This window comes from Ambystoma mexicanum, chromosome 3q, assembly GCF_040938575.1.
Source record: "Ambystoma mexicanum isolate Mex_15411 chromosome 3q, UKY_AmexF1_1, whole genome shotgun sequence".
In the NCBI taxonomy this organism is placed as follows: domain Eukaryota; kingdom Metazoa; phylum Chordata; class Amphibia; order Caudata; family Ambystomatidae; genus Ambystoma; species Ambystoma mexicanum.
Genome location: NC_090926.1, coordinates 623,231,490 through 623,251,715, shown reverse-complemented (window position 1 = coordinate 623,251,715; position 20,226 = coordinate 623,231,490). Strand labels below are relative to the sequence as shown.

The 20,226-nt window shown below is 44.3% G+C and overlaps 1 protein-coding gene across 2 annotated transcripts in view; it reads right to left on the bottom strand.

Moving 5' to 3' along the window:
* Positions 1 to 20,226, bottom strand: part of DNAH9 (dynein axonemal heavy chain 9) — a 1,527,051-nt gene that overhangs the window by 1,260,527 nt on the left and 246,298 nt on the right. For both annotated transcript variants that reach the window (XM_069654516.1, XM_069654515.1), the window contains exons 15-18: positions 8,226 to 8,361; positions 4,888 to 5,084; positions 4,375 to 4,799; positions 3,001 to 3,223 (exon numbers count right to left, since the gene is read on the bottom strand). In XM_069654516.1, the coding sequence (XP_069510617.1) occupies positions 3,001 to 3,223; positions 4,375 to 4,799; positions 4,888 to 5,084; positions 8,226 to 8,361 (981 nt within the window). The remainder of the gene's footprint in view (positions 1 to 3,000; positions 3,224 to 4,374; positions 4,800 to 4,887; positions 5,085 to 8,225; positions 8,362 to 20,226) is intronic.

Here is a 20,226-nt window from a genome sequence, read left to right as displayed (position 1 = left end):
TTGCAGCATTTATTTGCCAGTGGGGACATGATTTACCAGCAGGTCCGGCCTGGAGGTAGACCCGTGGCCCCCACCGGCAAACTTGTGTTTCCGTGGTATGGTAAAAATGCTGGTGCCGGAATCACCGGCAATTTACAGGCATTTTATTACCATACCGGGGAAACTGTAATGGGGGAAACGTTTTTGAGGGTGCCTTGGTTTATCATGCAGTGCCATTAACATGGCTATTTCAGGACAGAAGGCAAATGCAAGAAGCCAGGAGTTGTCTCTCACAATTAAGCTGCACATCATTTTCAGGCTTCTGCAGAGAAAGGGAGTGACATGGCGATTACTTGCTTGACACTGGATGTAGACCGGTGTCATCAAAACGGGGGCTGGAACTATGCTTTGTAGTAGAGAGGTGCTAATTAAAGATAGAAAGATGTTACTTGATCACTGGTCAAATCAGTGAGTCTCAGAGAAACAAGTGGTGTTTTAAATTCAGTTACTGTGACTAGAGAAACGTTGCCAAATTAAGGAGACCTCGAGGGTCAGGAGAGGTGCCCCGGTAAGCCAGGAGAGACGGTATTTACACTAGTGGTTAGAATCTTTTTAAATGATGAAAATTCTAAAAGCATTTTAGGCAGTTGCAGGTGGGGCAATATTACATGTTAATTTTGGTTTTACTGGAGAAAAAAGAACCTTTCATTTAATGGAGGCAGAGGGAAGGCCTGTAGTGCGGTGTTCAGTTTTGGTGTCCTCTGTAGTGACAGCAGAGTGTGTTCTCATTCAGAAAGATTATCAGAGGAATAGCATTTTTGACACGTTGTCCAGCTCATTGTCGGCCTTCATTGAAGGCCACGCAAGCCAGGGCACCCAGGCTGGCAGAGCCTACAGTTTTATGACTCTCAATTAACTCATTTAAAGGAGGAACAGTGCCAGTAGCTGGGGATGCCTATTGGCGGAGTGGGAACGAAAGGAGGCCGTAGAAATGTTTTTCAAAGAGGCCCCATATTACATAGGGTGAGCAAGCCCAACCCCTTTCCCATTAGAACATTAGGAAATAAAATAGTAACCACACACAAGAGGCCTATGATACGAAGGCCCACCGAGACATCTCCAGAGTTCCCTGTAGGCCAGTCCACCCCTGGGGATACGGATGGAAGAGAAGAGAGAGACCTGAGTGAGATGGGTTTCATGCTGTGCGTCCAGTAGCATCAGATGGCACCTGTGTCTTTCAATGGCATTATACTCACTGATTGGGATAGCTCATGGGCAACGTGCTCGCCTTGGAAACAAAACGACATGGAGCAATGCGGGTTCGATCCCCGGGTCCGCGCTTAGAAACCTCTGGGTATTAGGCGCTAGAAATAACCAATCACATCACATTATCTCAAAGAAAAATAATGAATGGTCTGGCCAGTCAGCTTCAGAAACGAGAGTGGTCATATTATGGATAGGGAGACACATTCCAGGACAGTATCCTTGTTAAGAGTGTCTGAAAGGGAAGACTATTAGTCATCACCAAAACCGGTGTCCTGAATTAAGGGCATTAGGAATCCCTGTAGATTAAAAAGAACGACACATAAATATCAGGAAGGGGGGGGTTTAATTGGTCAGTTGTGATCAAATTGAATAGATCGTCAAGAAAAACACTGAGGGAATGGCGATAAGCACGTGATAAAAAGAAGAGAGGGAGGACCATTCCTGCGTTATTTTAGAGTGCAACGTAGAATATTTAATTAAAGCAATCCATCTATTATCACTTGTTGCAGGCTATAATAGTGAGAAGGAAGGGAGAACCTGGATACCTTGCATCTGTTTAGTTCAAGAAATATATTTTCCACGCAGTTTTTACGTTTTGTGCTTGATTGTCAAAGGGTTTATTTGGTTTTGTTAGGTTGTAAACGCCCTTTAGTACAGTCGGGGTTCTTATGTCCCCATGTGGTCAGCCGACACGTGTTTCGATCCGTAGGTCCTTCCGTGGGTCGAAACACGTGTGAGCTGACTACATGGGGGACATAAGAACCCTGACTGTTCCTATAAAGGGCATTTACAACCTAACAAAACCAAATAAACAAACCCTTTGACAATCAAGCACAAACGTGAAAAATATATTTCTTGAACTAAACAGATGCAAGGTATCCAAGTTCTCCCTCCTCCTCTCTACCAAACGAGGTGTGGGCTGCACCTCAACACTAACCTGGGATCTTGCCGCAAAACTAACTGAACGGAGCTACAATAATAGAGCTCAGCAAGGTCAGTTCCACTCTAGAGCCCACGCTCTAATTATGTTATAATAGTGGTAATAACGTTTGCCAATCAAACATTAATGGAATAAGTGATGCTGGGCATTAGTGGTTTTATCTTCACCAAGAGTACACACTACCTCCATTAGTCTAGACCTTAACATGATTTTGTCAATTTCCCTTAAATTAAAACATGTTATGAGTTGAATACAGCTTAAGACATTTGCTTGTTCAGTTCCTAGAACAAGATCAAGAGTGGTCAGTGAATGGTGGGTTCTCAATAAAAGAGGAGTCCATTTTGAAAAGGTTAAGAGTAGGGCATGCAGGGTTGTTGGGATGGATATTTAAGATGTGCAGGTCTGCATCAGAGGACTGTGAAGGGTGCGGGAGGATGGAACTAGTCTAGCATTATCTGCCTTTATGAAAACGTATAAAGAGCAGCGAGGTATTGAAGGCTAGAATGAGCAGGATTGGGATCAATATGTATGTGGCAGACATGATTACAGTGAATAAGACGACCGAGGGTAATCAGTGGAGGATTGGTCTTAAGCATGTCAGCGAGATGTGGAAATGGGATGAGATTTAGAGGTTCGGATTATATTATCAAATTAGAGGCGCAGGTGTTAACAATGACAATCACAGACTTCCAGTTGAACAGGGCCACTAATTAATAAATACCCCTTGCGGTCAGCGGCACATTTACTGCAGACTGACTGCTTGCCATGGTTGTTTGCAGTGTATGTTCGCAGCGCGCACACACACATTCACCAACCTCCAGTTGTTTATAGACTTCTTCGGGCAGGTCTTGCTCGTAAAGTTTCAGCAGTTCAATGGATTGCTTCAGAGGCTCGAACATCTCGTCGGTGTTGCTTTGCCTGTCCTTGACAGCCATGAGGTGGCCCATGATGTTCACCAAGCCAGGTAAATCCCCCTCTTCAACTCGCACACTTAAGCCTTTTTCTGCGACTCGTGCAAATTCCTCCAGATCTGCCAAGCTAAGCAATACATGACGGCATGAAACACACTCATGAGAAACTGCTTAAATCCGTACACCTTTCATACATAAGTTAGCAATATGATCTTTAGGACACAACAATTGAAAGATGTTCATACATGGTGGACAGCCAAACATATCTCAGAACTGCACTATGCATGTTTCTCCATTAATAGGACTGTTGTCTGTCTAGTAACTTAAACGAAAAACCACGGGGATGCAAAACGGAATGCATCACCTCAACATCTTGTAAAATTGACGTAGCGCACCCACGCTCATCTACCAGAGAACTAGTCAATGGAGCACTACCCGCCTCTTCCAAGGAATCTGCAAACAGTGCCCTGGCACCACCTTCAGCTGGGGGGCCGGCAGCATACTGGCTAGGCCTCTGAGGCAGACACTCAGTGGCATCCCATCACCATGACCTTCCTACTCCTGGTTATCTTCTGCCAAACTCCATTTCCAGGATACCGAGGATCACTAAAAACACAGGACTGTGGGATAAAGGAAACAACAGCAGGACAGTAGTGGTCCCACACTCTGGACTCTGGGAACAACACTGTAAATACAGAAGGAACGTCCAGAGGTTTGTTTCAAAACATGAAAAACGTATTTAGTTAATGATCATTAAACTGAATTAATCAAATATTCTTCCAAACCATTTAAACGCCATTCCATGGAGTCCAGAGTGCCGGTAAAAGGTGGTAAATCCCCATTCCATGGAATCCTGTTGGACTCCATGGGTGTATTCCGGTATTACTGGCACGGGCAATACCATCCTCTGGTAATACCCGCTATTTTTGCCATTAGGGTGGTGGAATTACCCCCAGCTCTTAGCTGTACTTGTACTTTGCCCGTGCAGAAACATGCTGGTATACCGGTAATACCAGCACGTTAATTCCACACCGGCAAAGTTGAAATGAGGGCCAATGTCTATGACTATTTGAAAGAAGCTGCAAAGAAGGTCACTAGCATCAACTTGATCAATACAGTGTATAATCCGTCAGCCTTATGTAATCAGGCATAAGTACAATGCACATAGCTGGAGAGCAGTACATGTTACCTGATGAAATTACTGAACCAGAAACATCTCATGGCAAAAGTATTTTTGGAAACTCAAATTAAGAAAAACAATCATGTACTAATGCTCACCTGTTAGTGACATGGTCAATTAGGTGTTGCTTAAACATAAGACTCCATCGCTTGATGACATTCAGAAGGGATACTTTAAATGGCCGGGCATCAATTTTCATCCAGCTGTCAAACACATTAATTGGCTCCATCCGGTTGACCTCATCATAGATCTTCTCATAGGAGTCTATCTGCTCCCTAAAAAGTTGCAGTGTGGGTGGTGTTTCTGGAACACCATCTTCAGCGTGCGCTTCTATCTCCTCTGCAGTTAGAACATGCCCATATAGCAAGAACTGGCGCATGAACTCCTTCCGATCATCAACGTAGAGGTAGGAGTAGTGGTCAAAGGAGTTTCGATATTCAGTGCAGGTGGACATGATATTCTGAACACATTCCATCAGCGTATTACGCATGTCTACCAAATCAGCCATATCTTCCATATCCGCCTGGAAGACAATATTGTATGTGGTTAAATTACATTGAAGACAAACCAAGCTCATTGGGAATAATATGACGTAAAGTAAAATAAATCACCTGGTAGTGAGGGAAGTTGCTGTGTTCCGCAAGCCTTGGCACCAGGGACGAAATCTTGAATATGTCATTAATCAGTCCTTCTATCATATCATAGAAGCCTTCGTTTGCGCCCAGCTCAAGGGAGGGCCGAAATATCATATCTGGCATGGCGAGATCCAGATGCACTTCAAACAATGGAGCAAAGCCAGCTTTGGAGTCTGTAAGCAGACAGATTCGGATAAGAAAATAGTACCATCTAAAGGAAATGCGACAGCTTTAGAAAGTCAATGGATTCCCTTCTATATTTTTGGGATATCCTAGCTGAAACCTATTCCATGTTTCTGAAGAACATTCTGCCATGTGAACTTTAATCTGATGGGCCATCTAGTAGTGTGCTGTATGATTGTATGACAGTGTAGTATGCTGTGATGCTGTGGATATTGTCAAAATGGCCTGGCTTTTTTTCAGGGCTGGTTATACGCAACATCATTCATGGTTGGCTATGGTCGCTGATAAGGGTGTTAAATATTTATGTGTTCCTGCCCACATCCACAGGCAGTAACGGATGCTAATTGCATCCATCGGAGTTCCGGGCCCGTGGCGTAGCACAGAGCAAGAAGTGGGGATTGTGACAAACTCGCTGCAGCCCAGAATTGCAGGCGGTGAGGCCATCATTTTTGAAACCCAGCCGCACACCGCTCCCGTCACTCATGACAAAAAGAATATCCAGGCACAGATACAAACGAACTGCATTTCACAATCAGACTGCACCGGACCTACTTCTTAGCATTGCCAAGTACCTCACGCGTGAAGGCTACCTTCCCACTGCCGTAACCTTGCCAGTGGACAGTGGCTCCTTTTCTTCTCCTGCTCTGCAGCAATGCTGTAAAGGGTGGATCCAGTTAATTTCCCCTGGGGCTCTGGAGAGCTGTCACACCAGACATGTGTAGTTTTGGAGCCAGTTTGTGGTTCACACAAGCGCTAAACTAGATGCAATAGTGGTGAGGGATTTCAGAAATCCGATCTAGAGCCTCCTCTCTTTCTGACTGTCAGTAATCAGCTGCAGGCCAGACTGTGCATTACTGGTAATTCTGAAATAACTCACTAGCCGGATTGGCAAAACAACAATGCTAGCAAAACGATGCAACAAAACACACTTCTAAATAAAAACCCTGATTGAAATTCTTCTTCAAATCCTTTATAGATTTTCAATTTTTATTTTTTCATTTTAATGTTCTAAAAACAATAATAAACCAGTCCTGAAAACGGTTTAAACTCATTTCAATAACTAGTATTTACCGGAGACTAACACAAGGCGCAGGGCTAGACAATGAGGACAGTGGGGTGAGGACAGTGGAGTGAGGATAGAAGTGTTGAATGGTGGGACTGTAAGCCGGTTAACTGCGTGCCCGTAAACTAAAAATGGCAAAGCCAATTTCAAGCTGATGCCGACAGATTTCGGCAAATAATATATTGGCATGCTCGGTAACTGACTAAATTCAACAATACAAAATGTTGTGCTGGGGAACTATAATGCACTACCGAGTGCCGATGATGCATGGCCGATATCCCGGGCAAGCCGGCTGTCTGTGATGCGTCCATGTTGGCGCTGTAGTAGGCTCTGGCTCATGATAGAACGGCGCAGTGATCTGGGCCAACGCACCATACACGAACTAGAACATGTCAGTGGTCTGATACCATCTGCACCACAAATCAGTACCCAGGGTTTTTCCGTCAACAAAGTCAGTGCAAAACATGAATACTGGATGCCGGTATGTTACGTGGCTTGGTAAGCCAGCAAGAGACTGCAAAGGCAGAATCAGGCAGGAGCGTGCATGCTAACATAGGTGAGAGCGCACAGGAGATTAGTAGAGAGATCAGCTGGCAATAAAATAATAATGGCCAGACAGGGCAGGAACACAGAAGACCAGAGCAGACGCCCAAAGAGATCTGGATAGTGCAAGAGATGGAGACAAGGTAAGGAGCGTGGACACAAGAGTTGAGGGTGCTGGCGTAACAGGACTAGCCCCCCCACCCCCTCTTGAATTGCTGAAACGTGAATTTTCCAAATCTGGTGCGCATAATAGGATCTCGGCATTTGGCTCACTGAATGCTTTGGCACAAATTGGCGGGATTATTCGACTCAAGTAAGAAATCATCCGGGTCTGCATTGCCATGGGCCTCTTGCAATGTGACACCAGAGGCAACTCCGCTGCAAACTATGGGAGTATTGCAAGGGAGGAGCATTATCAACATCCATTTCCAAGTGTTGCCACTTTGCCCTAACTTTGCATTGGAAAATTACACTTTGCGCAGTTCCATGAATCAGGGTTTGTGTCAGCACTGCAAAGTCACTTCGAACTGTGCAAATAATTCCATGAATCGGGCCCTAGGTCACTATGTGGCAAATACCATCCTGCAGATGGCATGAAGTGCCTATACTGCAGAAGAGTAATGACATGTTGGGTATGGCTAAACCTCATGCAAGGGCAGTGCGATTTGTAACTAGTGCCACACTGTGGAGAGAGGGGATGTTACATCAGTTTTCTTTTAGATCCACCACAATAGGAACAAAGAAATCTATTTGTGGGATATGGCTCAGAGAGACGCAGGGTATTTTCTCATGCTTAAGGGCACATTCCTTTGTGCTCAAGACTACGGGGGTCATTACGAGATGGGCGGTAGCCATGGAGCTATTAGCACCATGGCTGCCTCCCATACCGTGACCGAGTCCGGTGTTGTTCAATGGGGACTTACCGGTGTACTCCGACCCTGGCGGGACCGGTAAGTCCCCATTGAACAAACCATTCCCTATTCCCATTTGACCCCCCATAGGGCTTAATGGGAATGGGGAGGGGGCTAATAACGGGCTCGCGACTTGTAAGCCCGTTATTAGCGCCCTGGTCCCTTAGCGGGACCTGTAAGGGACGTGTGGTCAGACCACACATTCCTTACGGTCCCCGCCAAGGGACCTTGGAATAGGGCGGTATGGGATTACCGGCACTGGTCTCCTTACCGGTGCCCGGTATCCCTTACCGCCCACCTCGTAATGAGGCCCTACAGCTGTCCATGAAAAGTACTGTAAATGATAACTACTAAAGAAATAAACATGGTTCAACATGACCTCTCCTCGCTGTGTACCCGCAGTTTAACAGTCTTGCGCCACCTGCTTAACAAACGGAGTGATAGCAAGTTGCACAGGGACACATTTTAATTATTTTAAGCAATGGCACAAATATGGGCATTTCACCTGTGTTTTAAAACCATTGCTGATATCACATGTATGGGTGAGCAAAAATAAATTGTAATAAATTCAATTGATTTGAGTCATTTTTCCATATAAACAATGCAAAACGTACCTGTGTTATCCAATAGGTATTTGAGTGAACACTCAATGGCATTGAAGAACCCATCTAGAACCATCTCATCTACATAATCCACATAGGCTTTCCATACATCCGAGACAGCATCGGCATTGAAAAGGCTCATGTTTTCCTGAAAACGAATAGAAATAGGAATTCTTGAACAACTTCTTAATAATCAATCTGTGGCCTAGTCAAGTAAGACAACGGAACAGCATCACACTTTTAAAACAACATTCAATATCCTTAGAGCCCGATTGATGGAAATGAGCTCAGAAATCCTGCAAGGGCTGTGCTCCAAGAAGGAAATTGTGCGCCCCTGCACGCAGAATAAAAAATGCGTGCCCCGCGTATTCATGGAATTGTTCGCGCAAAGTAACCGTAGTTACAAGTCGCAACCAGAATGCCCCCGACACGCCCACTGTAAGGAACTCCTGGTGGCAACAGTAAAGACAGACACATCTAATCTAAACCTAAGATGGGAGCAAGCTACGACCATCAAATAATAATAAGGCAGTCCTAGTGACATCTGGTCAAATAAAAGGGCATAGAATAAGAAAAACCTATTGGCAGTCCTAACAACTAAATACAAAAGGGTGTGGGATAGGATTCACAAGAAAGAAAGAAGTGTTCACAAATAATAAGTCAGGATGCAGTAGTCAGGGGTCTCCCTTCCCCACAACCAGATGCGTTCCAAATAATAAACAATGGTTCCTTTCTACTGGTACGCTGGGAAATGCCCTTTCACCCCTGGATCCCCCTCTTCCGGGCTCAGACCCACAAAATGTTCTTAACAATATCAGGGCCTTCAGTAGTTAAGATTCTTGCTCCCGAGGGAGTGATGGATTCAAAATAATAAACAAAAGTTCTTTTCCGATTGCACTTGGGGTGATAATTATTCACCTCTGGGTCCCCCAGTTCCGGGCCCAGACTCCTCTCTCGAATCTCAGCCTCCCTCTATCAGGTTCACTCTGCCTGTATTCAAAAAGATTTGACTTGCTGTGGTACACGTGTCATTGGGTGATGGCTTTTCACCTCTGGATCCCCCCACTTCTGGGCTCAGAATCTTCTCGACTGTTTGTCTCCCTCTGTTGGGTTCACTACGGCTTTTCAAATCAATATATCACTGCTGGCATTCACAAATCTTAATGTCTTTTTAAGCAGTTCACTATGGACATCCCTCCATCGGGTTCACTTTTGTCAACATACTGTTCATCTGGACTTTTAGGTTTCGCCTCATTTTCATCGGCATCCCTCCATTGGGTTCACTCTTTTGCCAATCACACAATTCCTTCTACTTTCTTACGATTCAGGATTCATTTCCCTTAGCTTTACAATCATCTGCAGGTCAAAGACTTTCGACTGTACAGAAGATTTTACTAGACTCCTTTATGACCCCTTTGACCCCTTTCTTGTACCTTTCCCAAGGCCTTCTGGTAATCGTAGTTTCAACAAATGGGTAATAGCCCAGAGTTTCCACGAGTGAGCACCCACGTGGTGCCCGACTTCTCTGTAGCTGATTTTCCCCTCTCGTATTAACAGTTCTTTATACTTTCTTCAATTAGCCGTTGCTACTTTTGTTCAACACAGTTTGGTTTTTTATCGGCTCTCCCTTTGACTCACCGGCTGTGATGTACCGCTTGGCTTTTCCTGTCTCTGGAGTCAAGGACAGTACCACAGTGGCAACTGTCTCTCCCCGGCTTGGTTATCAGCGGAGGAGGGCTCAGTGTACCATTGACATCTGCTGCAACACACGTCGGCTATTGTTCTTACAAGTCCTTCCACAGAGGTTTCAGGTCTGGGTTAGAAAGGGCAAGGTTGCATCTCTCCTGGTCACCCTTTCGGTTGTGGCCACCTTTCTCCTCCTCTTGAACTGCTGTGCTGCGTTAGATCTCTCATCATGCAGTCTGCCTTGCTTGTATTGTGCTCTCAGATTCCACCTTTTATCCCTGTGGGCAAGGGAAAGGACCGTCAGGTGTGTGTGATTCTGGTCAATTGCCTGACTTTTCCTGAGCCTTGTGTTGGGACATGTCAGATAAACACTTTAGTGTTTGTCCGTTGTCTTTAGTGGTTTGCTAAAGTGTTAGTGTCGGAATGGGGGGGTGAGTATCCTACGTGGTACGATGCAGAAAAGGTGTTGAAAGAAGGAGGATGCCGCGTCTCACCTGTCGGAGTCCCACCTGCACTCCCCAAGGACTCCCCATCCAGGTGATTCTCCCGCACTAGTCCACCCCGAGGAACAGGATCCAATAGCAATGGCCATGTCTTGGCCACCTGGATGGCATATCCCCTGGGACTAGTGTGTGAGACACCTTCAGGTTTCTCACACCACAGGCAAAGCATAAACAGCCAGATCAGCTACCTTGGCGCGCCCCTCCAGGTGCAAAAACATGCACCCTTCAAACAGTTTGTGGGGTCCCCCACAAGCAGACCTGCATCTCATGGACCCTGCGCAGGGTCCCCCGTAACTGTTCCCGGCACCCCGACAACCTATATATGAAAAATTGTAACTCGGTCTAAACTCGGAAAATCTGCATGCAAACCCCCATAAACTGTTCCTGCACCCCAGTTCACTCCTTACACGCACCCCTAAGTTACATTGGAACCCCAGTTGAGTACACGCACCCCAAAATCCTGACATGCAACCCCACCTCTCTGTTGCAAATCCTACGCACAAGTGTACTTATGCCTGCTTTCGTGTCTCGGATCTTGCGTGGCCATTTCCCACCCAAGAAGTTGCACGATCAAATCCATGAATACGTCTTGTACCGTGCAATTGTAGGCATGCAAGGGACTGCCTGCAGGCCGACCCGCGCAATGCACACTTTTTCGCAAGTTCTTCACAATTTTGTGCAAGCCACACACACGCTCTGCGAGGAGTCTCACGCAAGGCCTGTGACGGCTCGCAGAGACGTGCCAAGCATGTGCGAACTCCACACAAGTCCAGGAAAAGTACCATGAATTCCATGAATCGACAAATTGGGATTTGAGCGCAAAACGGCGTGTAATTATCCTTTTTCCCACGCAAATGTATTTATTTGTTGTTTGCTTGTTAGATGCTACAATAAGAAAATACTGTTTCAAAGCACCAAAATTAATTCCATGAATTGTCCCTTAGAGTGAACAGTAGGACAATCAATGGACGACAGTGCAAGGCTTTGCATTACACCAATACTGCGTAGAGTGAATGCCACTGAACACAAGAATATGTGGTAAGTCAGAGAAAAGGAGTTGGACAAAGGGGTGGCATTTCAACTCCCGGATTTTCTTCAAATAATCAGAAAATAACCTATCTTTCCCTATAACTAGAGGGGTTGCCCTCCCCAATTGAATTCCAACTCTGGGGCTCATTGTCAGGGTGGTTGTCAAACTAAGGAGTAATTCCTCTGTCCAAAACTATCCTACTTTGACCCTGCCACTAATCAAATGTTTTCAGCAAACAGACACCAAGACAAGAGATAACTCATTTCTCCTGGTCCAACTGGTTCAGTCTGAAGGCCGGCTTCTGATAGTATCTTTTAACAGTTCTTATAAACCCTTGTAATTCCTCCCAGGGGCTTCATTGGGCTTGGTGGAATGACCAACAATTACTCTTTCTAAGCGTTATGTATGTTCCTGGGTTTTCCTTATGTTCCTCTTGACTCTTACAGCAAGGCTGAATACTCTTGCAATGTCCTTGGCTGTTTCCACAAACTCTCTGATGAGGGAGACTACTTCCATAGTAATCTTTATCCTTTATATCGCTTTTGTGGTAATTGTCACAAGGGAGATTACTCCCAAGATACCCCTCACTCTTGGTATACTCTTCGCTCTTTGCATCTTTCTGGCAATTACTGCAATGAGGGAAGATTACTTCTGAAGCATTCTACACTCTCACCAAAACCGCTACTGGGTCACCCGTGACTCCCATTACCTTCTTTCTAGTGAAGGCATGCCACTGGTTCTTCCCGGGGTGTTGGTCTTGCTTGTTCTGGTCGAATGCTCTTCGCGCTGCACCTCTCAGGCTGCACGAGATTCTTGGCCTTTCAGAGACAGAATAGTTGAATGGCCGCACTGTCCCCCTTCCCTAGGTCACGCCAAGATCTGCCTCTCTCCAGCTTCTGCCTAGGTCAGGTCACCGTCTGGCTATGGAGTGTTCTGTTGATCTTTCCGGGGTTTCCTCTCAACTGAGCGCCAGCTTCTCCAGCTTACTTCCTCATTCCCAGGTTTGAATCTCCTGGGGCTGACAGACTTCACGGCAGGTTCCCTTTTCAGTGAGTCCCTTCTGGTTTTTATGTCCTGTAGCTGGGTCTTCCCCAGCGGAGTGTCATAGTCCTTTGTTTGTGTCAATGCAATATTCTCCATGCGTCCTTGGGGCCGCTTCTTCTCAGTACAATCTAGACTTGGAAAAGAAGTAGTTGCATCACTCTGTCAATCTTCCAATTTCTCAGTACCATTGGGAGATTACTTATTATTACTCTGTATGTTCCTCATCTTGGTAGTATTAAGTCTTAAGTGAGGAAAGGAGGGAATATTATAGTAAACAGTTGTGCTTTCAGGTTAGTTCTTGGAGGACCTTGAGAATTTCTTGTTCTCAAAGGCAAGGGGGTTAGGGAGCTCCATCAAGGAACAGAAGTCATTGTCCCCATAAGGGAAGTCTTTACCCGTGAGGTCCCACTTTCTGTCACCCATAGGGGGATTGTTGCGTAGCAGCTCACCTCCATAGCCTCACAGGGAAGAGCTCCCCTCTGGGGAGAAGTGACAGGATTGTGAGGAATTCAACTATCCACACGTGGAGTGTGCACTAGCCTGGGCTTTCTTTATTTTTTTGAAAATTAAAATGAAGGTCAGCCGCCGTAAACGTGTGGGGCTAATCCGCACACATTTTCTAATGGTCGCTGCACGGTGTACTCTGGGGAACACAGCCTACAGGCGCAGTCCTCCCTGTAACATTTATTTGACAAGTGACAGCGAGGGGTGCACAAAAGCATCCAGAGAAGAAGGGCAACACCACCTTCCTCCTCCCATGGCCAGCCTAATTAAATATCAAAGGCTCCATGGATCCGCCCTGTGCTATTGTAGAAGTTCTGTGCGTTAGCTGCGCATACTGTTGAGAGCTAATTGTAGCAGGCCTGTGAATATGCCTGGTCGCAGAACTTAACAATGGGCACGAAAACGAACACCTCTTTGATATGCAATGTGTCATCTTGAAGCTAGCTCCCACCCCTCTGTATGAAGGACAGGGAATGGCATGTCTGGGTCCGCTATTTACATAGGCAATCCCTGCAGAGTAGACTGCTTTCAGAGGGAGAAGTATGTGATTTGAGGGAAACAAAGTCAAAAGTTGTGGCAGGGGGAGAACACTTACAATGATATCATTATAAGTATAATTGTTCATTTATAACGCAATTAATACCAAGAGTAGTTTCCAAGAACAGGATCGGGTTTCAAACCTGTGTTGCGCTGCGTTGTCTTGTTTCCAAACGCGTTGCCCCTAAGCTATGCTTCCTCCCCACTGAAACACTGTACCATCCAACCTAAGAACAAAACCCAATTGCTTCACATTTAGTAAGTCCTGGCTGTTCAAGAAGACTTTCATTTTCTACACCAGTTGTTGAAACCTCAGCCCTGTCCTCAACCTACACTTCTACTTTTGGGCCCTTTTGGGAACATGCTGTAGTTTGTGATCTGGGGTTTCTTGGTAACCAGGGCTGCAGACACCTTGCGCCTATGATTACTGCACTCTGTTTTCTTGCTTCTTCTTTGACACCTTGCCAATTTGACCTTTTCTAAACTTTTAAGAGGTAGCATGATACAAAACGACAATAAAAACAAAATACAATACTACTACAAAGAGGAAACTGATAGTACACAGCTCAGGGATTGTGGGTTTTAAGAATCATGTATGACTGTAGGTCTTCATATAACCCAATTCTTGTGATGTATCAGAGAATGGATGGGGGTTGGTAGGCACATGGTGAGAACTAAATAAAGGAGAAAGAAGGCCTAAGTGAAGAACTAAGTGAAGGACCGATATTGTGGCAGCAGACATGACGTGTGAGACAGCACATGCCCTGGTTATGGCGTGAGGTACCCAGTTATGCAACATGGATTGGAATTTAAGCAAAAGAATGTTAACAATTGGGCATTGGCGGGTAGTAAAATATTGGTAAGATTCTAGTAAGCATAGAATGTGGACTAATTGTATTTTGTATGCGATTGTTAATATCTACTGTTCACAATTACTAGCATCACAAGAACTTGTTTATCCCTGAAGAAGAGTCAATAGACTCGAAACACATGTTGCCTTGAAATCTGTCATTAACCTTTATTGGGCTTTTTATATGTATATTTATTTAACATAATAGTTAATAAGTGAGACTACACCTGACCAGTAGTTACTTTTGGCACAGCGAGCGCAATCAATAAGGACCAAGTAAACGAGGTGATTGTTTTTAGTGCAGGGGGAAGTAGCCCCTGTCATTTCATAAAGGATTGCAAACTACAGCCATTTATAGTCTGTATCCAGCGCTAATGAGATGTATCAAATTCCCCCAAATGCTCCTAAACTGGAGAGGAAAGGTTGTGTGGTGATATGTTGTTGTCTTTTTCACTTTCAGAGAGACCGCCTTCATAGTACCACTCAGAGGCCTGAGGTGCTGGAGAAGATGGCTACACTAGTGCGCTTCACTCACCCCTTCAATGGAAGGCGGCCAGTGCGTCACTTCTCCTTTCATGCAGCCTGAACTGCCATCACAGAGAGGCTGCGGTCAGAAAAAACGCTGCCGACAGTTCCTGGGAATCACAGAGTGCCCCGTGCTGCAGAAATTAGGGAAATTAGCCTCGTTCCAGTTCTACAGCCAGTGGAAAGTTCCAGAAGTGTAAGGGCAACGCATTAATTGCAGAACGCAGGGAGAGACGGTCCCAGACAGACAGGTCTTACACCCCAGAACTAGTACATCGGTTAGTTGCCAGCTCATCCCTAATTTCCATTATGCAGAGACCGGTTCCGCAGAGAAAATATTATGTCATAAAGGCTTTGAACTCTTGCTTGCTAGCCTGGTGTGTCTTTCCTTGAAAGGGGCCCTGGTTCCTAGAACGCCAGAATTGCTTACGCTGCTTGGCTCTTTGGCCCCGGGGACTGCCAACATTTCAGGGGTTGGTGTAAGATCTCCCCGGCACCTTCACCTCCCTCTCCTCTGGGCAGGACGTGTAACTACATTGCAACCGCCATGCGCATGATTGCAGGGGACCTTGCTCATGTTAAAGGGTCATTTTGGAGCAAAACATTCTTCCACTCCCTGTCGTGCCAGTAACAATAATTGTAAACATGGGCTTGCAGAAGATTTCTAACCATTACATTGTACCCTTACAGCCCCCCATTTTTCTTCTTTTTCTGCACTTAGACTTATCCAGTCTGCTGCCTTAAACACAGCACTTGCCACTTGCTGGCTGCACTAACACTGTTCATTGCCCCATTTTCTATTTATTTGTATTTATTATTTATCTGCTCTCCTCTGCTCCGCACTTTCCACTCTCCCCCTTCCATGCACTTTTTCCCTTTCCCATGCACTTGCGTGTTCTCAATGTCACTGGGCCTAGTAAGATCGTTGTTCTTGTTGTGTTGTGTTCTCCCCTGTTCCCCAATAATAGAACCTAGTTTGGGGATCTGGAACTCAAATCTTCACTCGTATTGTATCACAGTTTGATTTGAGTCAATTCTATTCAGGCATAAAAGCCGACCGGTTTCAGTGGTATTGGGATTATTAAGACCACTTTCTTCAGGGCTAAGGACCAAAACCAGTTAGTGTGTGGTCTAATTTCTTCCGCTGGTAATAATGAATCTCTTGTATTCCAATAGGAGGTTGCCCCATCACTGATGAAACAACTCCCATACGTCAAGGTCCTTGATCTGAACTACTATAGTGATTTACAGTGTCACAGATCCAAAAAGATTGCACATTCCTTGCTCACCTCCTGGTAGATGAGAGGTGCCCCTTGTGAATCGACGTCGATTCAATACCACTGAAACGGTCGGCTTTTATGTGACCTGATTGGCAAAATTACGGATCAGAGATATCCCCGATTCAGGCCACACTGTAATCCCAACACCAAAAGTGATTATTTGAAAACCCTAGCAACGGAGCTTACACTGTGGGATGTATTTACCCATGCATCCGAGCCCTACCTCAAGACTGTGCAGTACTGGCATTGAAAACATCATAATGGCCAGAGCTTCCCAGAAAATGCACAGGGAAATGAATGAAGAATAGGCTGCCACTCATTTTTGCGGATGTTATGGGCACAGAAGGACACTGCCTAAAACCACCATTGGACTACCCACACAGTAGTCTGAAACCATTGGGAATGGCAATGCTGATTGCCAAAAGCAAACCCATAACTGTGGAGAATTCATTTTCTTAAATCCCAAAAAGGGGTGCAGTACCAGTACTCACCACTATCCAAAAGCCGGCGTTTTAAAACAACACCAGATTTTACTTTTTTGTAGAAAACTGAATAAATGAACCCAAAACAGGCCAAAGAAAGACTTACTGAGAGGTGGATCCAATGTAAAGTTATATTCTGAAGTGACTTGAAGGTTTATAACAAGACTGGCTGAGCTGGGGATTTCAACAGTTTAAGTAAATTTGGACTGAAAGACATTAAAAATCTCAAGGTTTAAGAGAAATGAGTGACCTACTTTTAAGTGTCACATAGGTTGCAATTGTTTAAATGTCATAGTTTTAAACTTAGAATCAGCCTTCTAGCTGCATATGTGAAAATGTTTAGTTTTATTTGAATGCAGAAACTGGGGAACAGAAATGACATGTAGCTAAAAAACTGGCTTCAAGAGATTCCAATTTGCCTGGCAACTACCCCCATCAGGGGTGAAACTTGAGTCACAGCTGTGTTCCCAGGCCTAGCTGCCCTTTTGCTGCTCACACCAAAAGGGATATGACACTTCCCTGATTGAATTACCTGGGCTCTGCAGGAAATTGAACAAAGCCCTGTCCTGACTCAGGCAAATGTTTTATTGGCGGGAGTCGTAAATGGAGCTTCCTCTTGGCAGAAGCTGGGAGGGGCAGGGTCTCTGAGCTTGCCAGAAACTGGAAAGACTGGTTTCTGTACCATGTGACATGAAAAGACACACCTCTATAGCCAGAATATGGTTTTAGAAAAAGATGAATAACTCATAGAGCGGACTTGTGAAAATTATTTAAATGACACCATAATTCTTGTGATTTTTCTGCCCACATTTTAAGAGGTTTTTAGAACCGGTGGCATGTTCAGGGGGTTTTAGCGGAAAAGAGGATATTACTCAAAATGTGTGCATGTGAAAAATCTGACACTTCATCAACTAATGTCCATACTCCTTGCGCACATGTGTGTAAATTTGGGTCAATGTCCGGAATTGCAAAATCAGTTAAAAAGTGAAATATGTGCCATTTCTGAATGCAAGCCCCCAGGAAGAGCAAAGTTTGGACAGGGTATATCTCCTGTGATATGTGATGTGTGCATGTAATTTTAAACCAATGTTTACCTGTGCAAATATGTCTTTTGTTATCAATTATAGAATGTGTGCAAGTTGACAGGAGGAGTGGACTTTCTGCAGGCTGTAAAATGACATCCCTCTGACACAACTTAGCTCCCCCAATCAAGTGAGAAATGGAAGTTTGACCAATTAGAAGCTGAGAGAGAGGTAGGGTCAGTGATGCTAGAACACACCCACATTCTAAACACATAAAAGCAGACAGACAGGACAGATAGGGACTTTTCAAATCCATTTGCAGCTGGAAGCTCTGCCGGGAAAATCCATACTTTACCTCCATCAATCTCCAGAGAAAGCTGTGCAGAAAGATCCAGACTTTAAATCCCTCAATCTTCAGAATCCAGAGAGAGAGCAGACCCAGATCACTGTGAAGTGCAGAGACCAGAGTCCCGTCTAAAACCTGACCAGATCCATGGCGAGGCCCATTTCACTCAAGAATATAGTGTGAGTACCTAGAAAACTGTGCAGAACCAATCTCTTAGTTAAAATAATATAATCCAAGCTATTTTAATCTAAGTAGAACTGTCTCCTAACTGTCACCTGTCATTTGTAAAGCTGTCACTTGTCATTTTCTAGTTGCAAGCTGCACTTGTCTTTTTGAACTTTAAAATTTCAAATCTGAAAAACGACCTTTATTTAATCGCTCATATCTCCGTAACCGTTCGTGCTAGAGACTTGCAGTAACTTTCATCTGAAAGCTGAGATCCTAGGCTTTCTTAGGACCCCAAACCGATAGTGATATTCCTTGTAGTTCCTCTGTAATCTCGCTCGGCGCATTCGCGAATTTTACCGCAATTTGCAATTTCTTCACGTGTAAAAAGCTGCTGCTGCTTGCCTTCCATTTGCCAGAAATTCGTTTAACCTACTAATCATCCCTGAATCATTGCTAGTGTGAGCCTGGACTAATATTAACTAGATACCACTCACCCTGAACTTCTAGAGGGAATTAAAAGCAAATTTAGCATATTTTTCACTCCATTTCCAGCACATTTAAAAGCATTTTGCCTGTGTTTTCAACTTCTGTAGTCTAAATTGCTGGGTGAACTGAATTACATTTGAATTGCATTTCTGAGAACTGTGTGCTTCCTTCCATTTCCTTGCATTGCATAAAAGGGGGGGTGAATTGCCAGAGAAAAGTGATTACATTGTTTTGTTGAAATCATATTGAGTATTTTCTATACTGCATTTCATTCATTCAACCTTGCATTTCCTTGAACCCTATAAAACATTCTCTTCCACATTATTCTTCTGTCCCTATTTACCAGTGTGCTATCTTATCCATTTCATGTCAACTCCTTAGTGATTATAAAGAAGTGTGCTAGTGCCAGATTCTCCGTTGTTAATCTTTATCATATCAGATTAAGTGTGATATTCAATTATTAATTTATTATAAAGTGTGATAGATATATATTGCTTTACTTCTCAAATAAACCTTTTAATTTGCAAAACAGAACTACTTCTTGGCTCAGTGGGGTCAGGAGGATTCCAAGAGAGGGGTGTTATATAGGGGTAGTCATCCAGAACGCATGAACTGGACATAAAGATATATCAATAAGGGTTTTCATTCAGTATTCTAGACTAGGCGTTGACTTGGCTGTAGTGCTGAATTGAATCCTCTTACAACACGAAGGAATATATCTCCGAACCACACAAAATATAGGAGTACTCTTCGACTATCTTTGGTCCAACACTCCAAATAACACTTTTTAACAAATACTACTTGTGAAATAAACTCATGAGTTCTGCCTCTCGACTTATATAATCCTATTTTCTGCTGAGAGACATTAGATCAACACCTCTATTTTTAAAGGGTTGCATTCCAAAAAACGAAATAAATATTAATGTTTATTTGGGAAACAACATACAATGTGTGAAATCTTGAAGGATAAAACAAATCAGGAATTCAACGGTGTGGATTTAATCCTCAAAATAGGAATTAATACCTGAATAGAATTGACTCAAATCAAACTCCCTGTTCCCCTCCCTTGCCTATTCACGCTCTGAAACACTTGTGTATGACCGCGATACAAATAAAATATCATATATTGCATAACCTAGAACCATGTATCGAATCTGAAATCCTGGGTACACAATGTACCAATCACAAGGGTAGAGAGATCTGTCCCTAGACCCATGTGTTTTCCTTTTCTGAGCAATTTGAGTCTGTTAGCTGTGTTCGGTAGTTACCTTTGGAGTTGGCCTAAGCAAGAGTAACTGTAGATTAATGCCACAGCTATCTCAGGGTAGGATAGAGCAACAGTCCAGCCCACTCCTGGCACTTTCCCTCCACTGGACTATGCAAAACAAAAGCCATTTGCGGGCGCGTTGATAAATTCCACTCAAGAGATCAACCAAAAGAATTGCACTGGTTGGTTTTCTGGGAACATTCCCTTTTATGCAGGCTTAGCTTAACTGAGCTCCCATTCACATCTCTACAGGAAGTGGCATAATGCGAGTTCTAGGGACACA